General features: G+C 36.6%; 1 protein-coding gene across 1 annotated transcript in view; it reads right to left on the reverse strand.

Moving 5' to 3' along the window:
* The window catches only part of Xrn2 (5'-3' exoribonuclease 2), a 73,987-nt gene that overhangs the window by 52,659 nt on the left and 8,741 nt on the right, over positions 1-12,587 (reverse strand). Inside the window, exons 2-13 of the mRNA XM_048455532.3 lie at positions 5,730-5,857; positions 5,538-5,649; positions 5,047-5,158; positions 4,004-4,062; positions 3,838-3,927; positions 3,019-3,091; positions 2,722-2,772; positions 2,112-2,269; positions 936-1,010; positions 717-850; positions 561-618; positions 370-477 (exon numbers count right to left, since the gene is read on the reverse strand). Coding sequence (XP_048311489.2) covers positions 370-477; positions 561-618; positions 717-850; positions 936-1,010; positions 2,112-2,269; positions 2,722-2,772; positions 3,019-3,091; positions 3,838-3,927; positions 4,004-4,062; positions 5,047-5,158; positions 5,538-5,649; positions 5,730-5,857 — 1,158 coding nt within the window. The remainder of the gene's footprint in view (positions 1-369; positions 478-560; positions 619-716; positions 851-935; positions 1,011-2,111; positions 2,270-2,721; positions 2,773-3,018; positions 3,092-3,837; positions 3,928-4,003; positions 4,063-5,046; positions 5,159-5,537; positions 5,650-5,729; positions 5,858-12,587) is intronic.

Here is a 12,587-nt window from a genome sequence, read left to right on the forward strand (position 1 = left end):
TTCTTCCATCACTCTGCTCTAGCTGATGCTATCTAACTCAGATCCTACACTTGAACTCCTAGAATACAAACTCCTAGTCCTTACCCTGTTTTCTAGAGTATAAACAGTTTCTGTAAAATGTGGCACCCATGTTTTAGCAGTTTAAGATTTATATCCTAAATAAGATTAGGAAGAGAAAAACTGCAATACAACTCAAATAATGTACACTACAGTTACACACAGCAAGCATTGCAACCTTTGTAAAATAATCAAGTACCAAGCTTGGGATTACGTACGTGACGACACATTACAGTGGTATTACAACACAGACGTAAAAAGTCTATCCCAGCCTAGAGACAGGAGTAATTTTAGGTACTGCAATGTATTTACCTCATCATCTTTCCTCTTTTTAAAAATGCTATCTTCAACTTCACCAACTGCTAACATGATCATCTGTACTCTTTGCAGATTGACATAACCACTTTCTGTAAGGTAACCCTGTAAGTGATAAAATACATGTAAAATGACCTGTCTAGAAAACCAAATACTTCTGTTTTTAAATTACTCAAGAATAAACTTACCCCAGTTTTGTGTACCACGTTTTTGTATATGTTAACCAAACGATCAATCGCACCTTCCCTGCCACCAGGAGACAAACATTATTCATTAGGACCAGTGGGCTCTGTAAAGTCAAGAAGGCTGAGACAGTCACTCAGACATCCCACAGATACACATACCTAATCTCTAGTGACGGCAAGTGAGGAAGGAAATCATTGCCCACAAAGAAGCACATGAACACCCAGTCATCAATGCTCCTCTCCACATCAAATGGGAATGGTAAGCTGGCCATGGTGAGTTCTCTTTCCAGATACTACAACCAAAGAAGAATGCTGACATCAAAGCAATGAAAAGAACATGTTTGAGGAATGCCAGTTCCAATAATCACTGAAACGTACCTCTCGAAGAACATTCAGCCGAAGGAAGATAAACTCCCCTTCTGCACAAGGAAGACTATCTGCAAGTTCATCATGCTGTAAGAAAGACAGTGGAGATTATTCCCAGACTAAACCCTGAAATTTTTTTTTCTAGTCACACAAATTTTAGGGTTTTTCTAATGTAAGATCCCATTTAATACTTAAGTACTAAATTTGAAAAGCCCATCAAACTATTTAAAAATAAACACATCTAGATCATAAGTAAGCAAGTATTTGGTATGAAGGACCAGCAGTGCATACTTTACTTTGGAGGAGACAGATACAGATGAATATTCTTTCATGTTCTAGAATATATTTAAAACCCTTTAAAAAATGTTAAAGGAGTTGGAGAGATGGCTCAGTGGTTAAGAGCATTTGATGTTCTTTCAGTGGACCCAAGTTCAGCTCCCAGCACCCACATCAGAAAGCTCACAACAACCTGTGACTCCAGATCCAGAGTAACACACACACACACACACACACACACACACACACACCTTAAAATAAAACCTTCTAAAGAAAAGTAAAAAAAATTTTAACTCATAGGTCAGTATGAAAGACATATTTGTCTTTCATTACCTATGTCCAACCAATATTAGTATTTTGTTATATATTCCTCTGGTCCCTTCTCAGACACATACATACTTCATTTATTCTATCTGCACTACGAAATCATATAGTATATTATATTTATATTTATTTTTCACTTTTTCTCCAAGCACAAAGTTCTTAAAATAGAAACACATGTAGGTTGAACTTCATCCAACCAAGTAAGCTCAAATAAATAGAAAACAAAATATCTAATGTATTTGATGTATAGCTCCCTTAAAAAATACTAATCACTTGAAATATCTTCCATAGTAATTCACATTCAATGGGCATCATCATCTATGAGAACTTACCTTCACAGAAACACAAATTATATTAGAAAAACATAAAGTAGAAAATATGAGTATGTGTAAGCTTGTGAGTACAGGTTTACCTTAAATTATTTTATAAGCTGCATTTCTGTGAAATACTTTTATGAAGCAGTTTGAATAGACTTGGTGTTTAACTGTACACTTTAAAATAGTTAAATGGCATACTTTGTGACAGTGCCATTTTTTCCCATGATAACATACTTTTTAAATGCAGTACTGTCCATCTTAAAGTTCTTACCTTTCCCTTCTTTTCTCTTGGCAAACCTTCACAATCCTTGACCTCATGTCCAAACTGATTACAAAGAGCACATGGTTTGGGTTTGTTTGGCTTGAATTCTTCTCTGATTATGGTGAAGTTAGGTTCATGTGTAGCAAGACCAAGCATAATAAGATCAGCTATCAATCAATAAAAAAAAAAAAACCAAAAACAAATGAATGGCACTTTGGAAGAATCCTTTACCGTAATCAAAATACTACTAAACAATGACGCAAGAAAAAGCCCCACAAAACACAGAGCATAGGAAGCAAAAATCAAAAAGTCATCCTAGTAGTAGTTCTGTCTACAAAGCCATTCAGAGACATGGATCTACAACAAACCCCCACTCAGATTACATGTGGGAAACTACCCGTCATAAAGTCAGTGACATGCTATCTAAAGTTTAAAGAAAACATAGAACAAAATTCCTGACAGGTGACCACAGTACAACAGCAAATCAACAGAGATTCCTTCTAAACTTAGGCAAGACATCTGGGAACTATCAACCAACCCTGAAATATCCACAACACAACAATTCAACAACATACTCTGGTTTAACCCAAGAACAGAAAATCCTCAAGAAGAAACATACCATCAGCTCCACACAAACAATGATGCGTATTTGGGTCATGGTTAGGCTGGGCTAAAAACAAAAACAAAAACAAAAACAAAAGGAGACATATTTATAGAAACATATCATCTACAAAAGAAGTACCACAACTTGCCAAGTATTTTCTAGTTAACAGCCTTTTTGTTTGTTTACAGGCAGTGCTGGGGATAAAACCCAAAGTACCCCATGTGCAGGTAAATCTTTTACCATTAAGTTATATCCCCAGCCTGTGTTATATTTGTTAGAACAAATATACAATCAAATACTTTTGAATTTTACCTCTTTGTCTTCTAATGTAATCCATGATTTTATGTTCTCCTTCACCAGGTGCACTAGCATCAGATAATATAACCTATTAAAAAAGTTTAATATGTTTACCTATTAAAAAAGTTTAATATGTTTAGTTCATCTCCCCAATTTCTACCAGAACAAAGAGACTGACTGCTTTAAGAAAAACAGATGATTTCGTTAACGTGGTGTTACTAGGTGGAAAAAATCTCTAAAGATGTGTGCTAAACACTAACAGTACACCACTGAATAACTAACCACATAGAGTGGAAAAGCAGAAAAGGACTAGGGTCAGAAGCCATTATTACTACCAATCAATTCACAGACTCTGACTACTTACTATCAAGGATAAAGTACCAAACCCAAGAGCAATCAATAAAAGGTAGAGTTTACCAAGTCTAATTAAAAGGAAACACATCTTAAGCTACAATTACAGAAAAGTTCACTCAAGCTTTATTTATGCATTTGTAAATGCAGTCCCACAACTTTAATCTGCTACATCTTGTTATCTAATGACAAATCTATTTTCTAGTAAAAACTACATTCTTAGACATGTATTTTTAAGATTTATGAATCCCATTTTATAGCTTCACATGAGGTAAGAGAAAAAAATTGGCATTAGAGAAAATTCAGCTATATAAAACCTGGCCATGAAAGGTATCCCATTTCCAATAACTTGGAAAGTTTCTCTTTTTTCTGACAGTCAACTAGCATTTTATGGGAGAAAATCATAAATAATATCAGTCATATCAAAGTACAGACTCAAATGGTCACTCTAATCTTTTTGAAGTACTAAAGTGTGAAACTTACTGTCAAATTTTTCCACCCAGGGTCATTATTTAAACGATCAGCTATGTAATAGCGAAGGCATTTAGCAAGATTGTCCATGAATTCAGTTCCCTAAAATGATAGAAAGAAAGAAATTAACCTATCATTTAAGAGTTAGCAGCAGCTAGCAAAACCTGAGACTACTTACTGGTGTAATACAGTTGCTGTCAAATCTTTCTTTTACTTCTTCTGGAGGAAGATAGCCACCTAGACAAAAGAGACAATGTTTTGTTTCGTTTTCCCCATAAAAAGTGAAATAAACTAATCACCAAAAGCGAACAGTAACAAAAACATTCAAATATAAAAGAAACATGTTATCAGGTAAGAAAAAAGTGACCTCCCTCTCCAAAAAAAACAGCATTTCCCCTCTTCAATTTAAATAAAACTGTAACACAGTGGTCTTCAACCTCCCTAATGCTACAACCCTTTAATACAGTTTCCTCATGATGCGGTGACCCCCAACCATAACATTATTTTCATATTGCTATTGTCATGAATCATAATGTAAATATCTGATATGCAGGAGATCTGATATGCAACTCCCGTAAAAGGGCCATTTGACTCTCAGTGGTATTAATTATGACCTACAGGTTGAGAATCACTTCTTTAACAAGACTGTCAAACATACAAAAGATGCTACAACACCAGTAGAATAAAAAATCATGAAGTCCTTCCTCTGTAACAAAAGAACATAAGCACTGGATAATAGTTTTAACTTTGACAATAGATATTAATAAATCATTAAGATATTTAATTAATTAATTTATTAATAGATATTAATAAATCATTAAGATATCAAAAACTTTAAGAGTCTTAATTAAAGCCATGTCTAAAACAACTATATACTTACACACTTCCAAATAAATTAATATAGCACAATAAGATTTATAAATGCAGTCCATGACATCCTTTTCTTCAGCTGTAAAATCCAATTATAGTGTCAAATAAAATCATGGCTTTCCTATCTATTAGACTGCTATGGGTAGCACACACCAAAAATAAACCTGATAAAACCAACGAGACATCATACCACACACATGGGGCAGGAGAAGAACCAGGCCTCAGTATCCCTTTCCCACTTTCCTCTTCTGTGAGACTTAGATCTAACCTAGGTACCCACCAAGAATTTTAAAGCTTTGGAAACTGTAGAAAAAAGGGGAAAAGTCCAAATTAAAGGTACACTCTCCTTACCTTTTGCAAGTATTTCTTCTCTGACTCGCTGCTTCTCAACTGCTGCTTCCATTCCTTCCTTTGATGCTCTAAACCTCCTTGAACGCTGCTGGTTCATTTTGGCACGTGGTGCCTAAAAATGTATACCTCATGTTTACATAATGCTATTCAAAATGTTCGCAAGCAAATCTATACATTATTCCCCACCTTCTCTTTCTATCACCACAGTAAATCCAAACTGCCTCTTCTCAACTCCTCTGTATGTGTCACCTAGTACTGGTAAGTAATGAAATTCACGCATGGGCCTATGTCACTTCAAAAGGGCAATCACCAATAAGGCACAGTAATGACACAAAATAAGCACTAAAAGAAAGTATCAATGAACTATGAAGTATCAGGCTTTTCTTTCTAAAATTAACAGTCAATATTTTTCACTAGTCAGCTGACTTTCATTACAATATTCAGAAAGTTGTAAGAACAAAAAGAGACTTTTAAAGTATTTTAGCACTTACCACTCCATCTATTGCCATGTAGAGAAGTCTTCTTGGTCTTACAATATTGAAAAGTCTGTCAATGTACTCAAAAATTGCAACCATCATTTCATCTTCATTTTTTGGTGCTGGTCTATAATTATAAGCAGACAATGTAAAAGACTATAGTACTTCTATGACCTGTGCTATCAATGGCAAAAAGGGACTACATACTTGTCTTCAGGATGAGTACAGGGATGGATGATTCCATTCATATCCAAATACAAATTATCAAACTCCACATCATTTGGATTAGGTTTACTGGCATCAACTGGAATCTTTACACCATTGCATTCTTTTGGCTATGAAGAAATAATAATTTGATTTTTAAAATCTAAACAAGACAAGCACTAAACTCAATATGAACCAATTTAATTTCAGAACTGGAAATAAAATACTTCGAGTACAAACAGAACCAAATTAACCCATTAAATGTGAATGGCTTCTAACTCAAGTTAATTATGTGAGATCACTGAGGTATCCACATGGGTAGGGAGAGTCATCTTAGTGACTTCTCTCATCATTCACATCAAGTTCTGTCAATTTAACATAAAATGCTTTTCCACTCCCTTCCATGTCATTAGCACATCATACCTAGAAAGTCACAACTACCTTCCAACGACTGCCTCACCAGTACACAATCTCATTTCCAGTCCAGAGTTTAATCAGGAAAACACAAAAGCATCTTTGTCTAACTTTGCCTACTTTCCCAGTCCTTTCCATACCAAATACTAAACAATGAGCCTGCCCCACAACAATACTATGCAGCCTGTTTATTTCTCAAAAGCTCCTATAAACCAGATATAGTACCTAACACCTGTACCCAGCACTCAGGAGGAGAGTGTCCTGAGTTTAAGGCTAATGGGCTATACAATAAATTCCACTATACAGTAAGTTATACATTTATAGAGTAAAACCCTGTCTCTAAAGAAAACCTAAAAACAAAACAAAAGTTCCAAGAAAGTGCTGTCATCTCACTACCCTTTCTATTTACCCTCTTGGTAGAATGCCTTCTTCCTCTCTACCAATACTCACTTCTTAAAATCTTAGTAACTTTTCAGCTAGACACAAATCAAGACGCTTGCTTCACAGTATATGTAACACATCACCCAAGAAAGAAACTGTTTTCTTCCAATATTTTCTTAGAATTTTGCTTATATTCTTGTAGTACCACCAGTTTTAGGATTAATCTGTCACTTCCACCCAACTACACTGTTAAATCCTTCAAGAAATAGGGTTGTACTCTCAAAAGTTCTCAATTATACTTTTATAATGACAGTACTTTTGCCTTTTTCTTCCAGAACTTCAATGAAAGATTAAGACCCAATTTTTGTTTAACTAGTATAAATCCTCAAACACATACATAAAAACCCATTGTGGGCATGCTAAAATGGTATCAGTTACCGAAGTCCACATCCTTTGTGACATACAGAAAGTCTCAAATAGACAAATCTATAGAAACAGAAGATAGATAATGGCTGTGTCAAGCTGAGGATGGGGAAAAGGTAAGAGAAAAGAAAAGTGACAATGAGAATGCACTGCCTTAGGTAGTAAGGAAACATTTAATAGCAAGGGTCACACAACTCTGCAAATACACTAAAAATACTGACACTGCCAGGCAAGATAGTGTACACCTTTGGTCCCAGCATGTGGGAAGCTAAGTTAGGTAGATCTTTATTAGTTTGAAGCAAGAATGGTCTATACAGTGACCTGCATGCAGGACAGTCAAGACTACATAGTGAGACTCTGTCAAAATGCAAATAGTAATAAAAAAACTGATATTTTAAGCAAGTGAATTTCAAGTATAGAATTTATACTTCAAGGGTAATAAAGAATGAACATGATAAAAATAATTCCATGTGTCTGAAAATGTCACAGTGAAACCTATTAGCATACAAATAAAAAGTTATATCTCAACAAAGCTGTTTAAAGAATAAAAAGCAGAAGTTAACTTTGGTAGGGAAAACCTCAGGAATACAATGATGAATAAGCTGTAGTGTACCCATGTACTGGACTGCCAGACCAAGTAAGATCTAAAAAGCAAGCTGGATGGTCACAAACATACCACTGAACAAAAAAAAAAAAATTCAGAGACAAAAGAATTCATATTATACCATTCACATATAGTTATGAGATACTGTCAGAACTGAATACATATGCAGTGAAGGCAGAGAAAAGCAAGGGAATGGCGACAAGCCCATTTCAGAAAAGTGTTTACTCAGAGGACGGGAAGGGCATGAAAGCAAGATTCAGTGTGTATTGTAATTGAGGGTGAGGGATATGGAAAAAGGAAACTTTTGGCAGGGGCTCAATCAGAGTTCCAGGAAAGCCAGGGATACATAGAGAGACACAAACAAACAATAAAAATATGTATATATCCCAAGTCTTTGGAAATTGTTCTAAGGACAAACAGTAACTTTACCAAGAAAACCCATGAAAATGGATTCAAAAGAATGTACATATGATACATTTTTTTTGTTACGGTAGGAAGAGAAAAAGAGGATGGAGCAGAAATTATTCCAAATTTAAAAACTATACCTAGAAGCTCTATGAACTCTAAACTACAGATAACATCACAGTAAAAATGCTGAAATATACAAAAATTTTAAAAAATATATGGTAAAAGGCAGGCTGGAGAATTGGCTCAGCGATTAATAGTACTCAGAGCTCTTGCAAGGGACCCAAGGCTGATTCCCAGCACCCACATGGCACTCACAATCATCTGTGATCCCAGTCCCTGCGAATATGATGCTCTCTTCTAAACTCCAAAGGGCGTGTGCACACACGCACACATACACACACACGCAGGTAAAACACTCATACAGATAAAATAATAAATCTGGGCAGCGGTGGCACACACCTTTAATCCCAGTACTTGAAAGGCAGAGGCAGGCAGATCTCTGTGAGTTCAAGGACAGCCTGATCTACAAGAGCTAGTTCCAGGACAGGTTCCAAAGCTACAGAGAAACCCCAGGGAGGGAGGAAGCTATAAAATAATAAATCTAAAATATTTAAATAAACAAATACATAGTAAATGCTTAGTAACTCTCAAGAGAACCTCAGAAAGAGCAACTTCTCAGGCAGTCAGAAGGATGGCATAAAAATACTAAATGCTAACCAAGGAAAATTCTATCAAGGAAGTAGGAAAGTTATCATTAAACAATGAAGATGAAGTCCAGCAAGATGGTTCAGAGAATAAAAGGCCCTTGATGCCAAGCCACATTGCAGAAAGATCTGACCTTCACATGCACCCATGGCCTCCAAATAAATAAAATAAACATAATTTTAAAGCATTTAGGACAGTGAGATGGCTTATGAGGTAAAAGCACCTTGTTGACCAATCCTGGCTACCTGAATTTGATCCCCAAAAGCCCCACAAATATGGACAAAGAACCAACTCTGAAAAATTGTCCTCTGACCTCCATATACACACCATGGCACACAGTCACCATAATATACTATGCACACATAATAATAAAATTTTAAAATGAAGGTGAAATAAAGACTTCTCTGTGAAGAGAAACAGAATTTGTCGATAGTAGACTTGACTTCCAAGAAATATGAATCTTCTTCAGACTAAAATGACTCTGTAAGATAATTCAAACTCCACAGTGATGACTTCAGAAAAATAATTTTTAAAAAGCAAAAAAGACAATAATCACTCAGTGTAAAAGAAAGTAAAGAACACAGGAAGAAAAACTATATGAAGCATAGGAAAGAAAGTCAAATAGCAAACACAAATCCAAATATACTGGTAATTACAGCATAAATACAACAGAAAAAGCCAGTGGACCAAAATATATCTATAAGAAGCAGGGTTGAGATTCAAACACAAAGAGTAGAAGTTAACAGAGAAAAGAAATCAGGCAAACAACCAATGAAAGAAAGCTGCAGTAGCTACATTGTGTATGTATGTATGTATGTGTGCCTGCTTGTTTACATGCACACCACATGCATACAAGTATCCTTGGAGGCCAAAAGAAGGCATTGGATCCTATGCAACTGTAGTTGCAGGCACTTGTGAGCTACCAAAGGTAGGTACTGGGATATGAACACAGGTCTTCTTCAAAAGCCACAAATGCTCCTAACTACTAATCTGCCTTTTTACCCTCCCCCAATACTTTTAATTTTTAGCTACATTTTATTTGCTTTTTGTATGTGGAGGTAAGGAACATGCACATGCCACTAATCCTATGTAGAGATCAGAAAACCTGCTAGAATCCTCTCCATCGTGTGAGTTACAGAGCTCAAACTCAGGTTGCTGGGCTTGAAAACATATGCCTTTACCCACTGTGTCATCTCACCAGCCCTCAAAACAGGACTTTAAAAAATGTTAATAAAAGAACATCCTCTAGCATGGTGGTGGTAGTGCACACCTCTAATCCCAGAATTTGGGAGGCAGGCAGAGACAGGTGGATCTGAGTTTGAGGCCAGCCTGGTCTACAGGATGATCTCCAGGACAGCCAAGGATACACAGAGAAACTGTCTTAAAAAACCAAAAAGAAGAGGAAAAGGAAGAAGAAAAGGAAGAGGAAGAAGGAGAAAAAGAGAAAGATCTTCTAGCTCCGTGAGCACCAAGCATACACATGATGCGATGCAGGCAAACATAAACATAAACATAAAAACATACCTTTAAAAAAAGATCTCAAATCAAACCAGGCAAGATGGCAAACATCTGTATTCCAGCACTCAGTCGGCTGAAACAACATGAGCCTGAGCTTGAGGTTAGTTTTGCTTGTATAGCTAGACTACACCTTAATCATAATCACAATAAAAAAATAAATATCTCAATAACCTTTCTCCATTTCAAGACCCCACGAAAAGGAATAAATCAAGTCTACCGTAAACAAAAAGAATGCAAAACTAGAGTAGAAAATAATCAGAGAACAGGAAAAAAGTCAGTGAAACTAAAAGCTAATCCTTCAAAACGATCAATGAAACTGACAGTCCTTTATTTAACTTGAGCAAGAAAAAGGCTAAAATTACTAGAATGCGACACAAAAACTTACTTTACTGCCAACTTTAGAAACCAAAAATAATTATTAAAATACTACAAATAAAGATATAAACAAATAAGCTAGCACAGACAAACATATTACCAAAACCATTCAGGAAAAGATGATCAAAGCAAACCAATAATAAGTGAAGAAACTAATCAGAAATTCAAAACTGACCAGCAAGAAAACCCCAGGCCAAGAGCAGTGAATCCTACACCAAGTATGCAAAAAGAATTCATACCACCTATTATTCATCAACCCTTTCCAACATTTCCTAATATGTTGTATAAAGTCAGTATCTTAACACCAAATCCAGACAAATCCTAGCAAGAAAAAAAAGTTACAGATGAGTAGCTCATGGGACTATTGATGCAAAAATCCTCAACAAAACACTAACACATAATAGTCAGCCCCAACAACACACACACACACACACACACACACACACAGAGAGAGAGAGAGAGAGAGAGAGAGAGAGAGAGAGAATGAGAATATATTCACAGCTAGGAGCTCCTGAGCTATCTTCATGGGTTGATGACCACCTTTCTCCTGTCACACAAAAATTTTGCATTCAATTCAAGTGACATTACAGACCAAGTGTATGCCCTCTTTTCTTTCTTTCGTTGTTGTTGTTGTTGTTGTTGTTTTACTTTTTTTGTTTTTCGAGACAGGGTTTCTCTGTAGCTTTGGAGCCTGTGCTGGAACTAGCTCTTGTAGACCTGTAGACCAGGCAGGCCTCGAACTCACACAGATACGCCCACCTCTGTCTCAAGTGCTGGCTGGGATTAAAGGCATGAGCCATCAGGGCCCCAGCTTTCTTTTCTTTCTTTCTTTTTTTTTTCTAAGACAGGGTTTCTTTGTGTAGCCTTGGCTGTTGCTCTGTAGACCGGGTTTGCTGTCTCTATAGAGCCTCAAGGGGAAATTGAAGTAGTTGGTTTTGGTAAAAGGGTCACTCATGTCTGTGAAGGTCACCACAGACCAAGTCGGCTCTTCTTCCCCTTCACTGGGTTGGGATCATTCCCTGAGAGTATTGCCTCCCAAACCCCCACCTCCTCCACCACCAACCCCCCACCATTCAGGGTGTGACGGGCAGGGCTGAGTGAAGCCACAGGGCCAGTCTGTCGTGGTGTGGCTTATGACACCAGTCCTGGGAAAGAAAATGAAAACAGTCTCTGCAAATGCTCTGGAATGATGGCAGCTTGAGAGCCACCCACCTTCATTCAAAGCCCCTCTGAGTTTCCCCAAGAAAACACTGACTGCTTATTTATCAAACACCTGATCGGTGCCCCTGATCAGTGCCAGAAAGTAGAACCAAAGTGTGTGTTCCAAGAATTCCCAGTACTGAGAAAAGGAAATGGACCAGGGCTCTGAGACCTAACCAAGATGCCAACTACAACTGCTACTCACTTGCAAAAGAAAACCTAGTTTTCTTCAATGGAACCCTACTGGGTACACTAACCACACTTAAGGGCAGGCCCAGCAGTAGATGGACAACACAGAGCAAACCCCACGGTACTTTTATAGACTTTTTGTCCCAGCATGCTTTGGGTATTTTTCTCTCTTTCTTTCTTTCTTTCCTTTTCTTTTTGTCTTACTGGTCTGCTTGTATAGCATGGTTTCCAATTTTGTATTCTTATTGCTTTGTGTGTGTGTGTGTGTTTCTTTTTTAAAATTCTTTTTGTTGTTGTTGTTGCCAACTCGTTTGCCTTCTAAAAAGTGAGAAAAAAAAGATGTGGGTGGGGAGGTTGGAAGGATCTGGGAGGAGGGGAAACTGTAACCAGAATATATTGTATGAAAAATAGTTTTTCAATAAAAAATGAAAAAAACTTACTATATCATACTAATACCACAACATGGGTTACACAGTGAGACCCCCATCTCAAAAAATAAAACACAAATCACCCACTAAAAGACACTGCAAGAATTGTACAAGTATTTTTTGTAAATATACAAGCAAAAAGTGAACTGAACACAACAACAATTATAATAACCAATATAATATGACCTCTGTGGTCTTTCCAAGGAAGGCAAACTA

Source organism: Myodes glareolus, chromosome 10, assembly GCF_982192425.1.
Source record: "Myodes glareolus chromosome 10, mMyoGla1.1, whole genome shotgun sequence".
Taxonomy (NCBI): Eukaryota; Metazoa; Chordata; class Mammalia; order Rodentia; family Cricetidae; genus Myodes; species Myodes glareolus.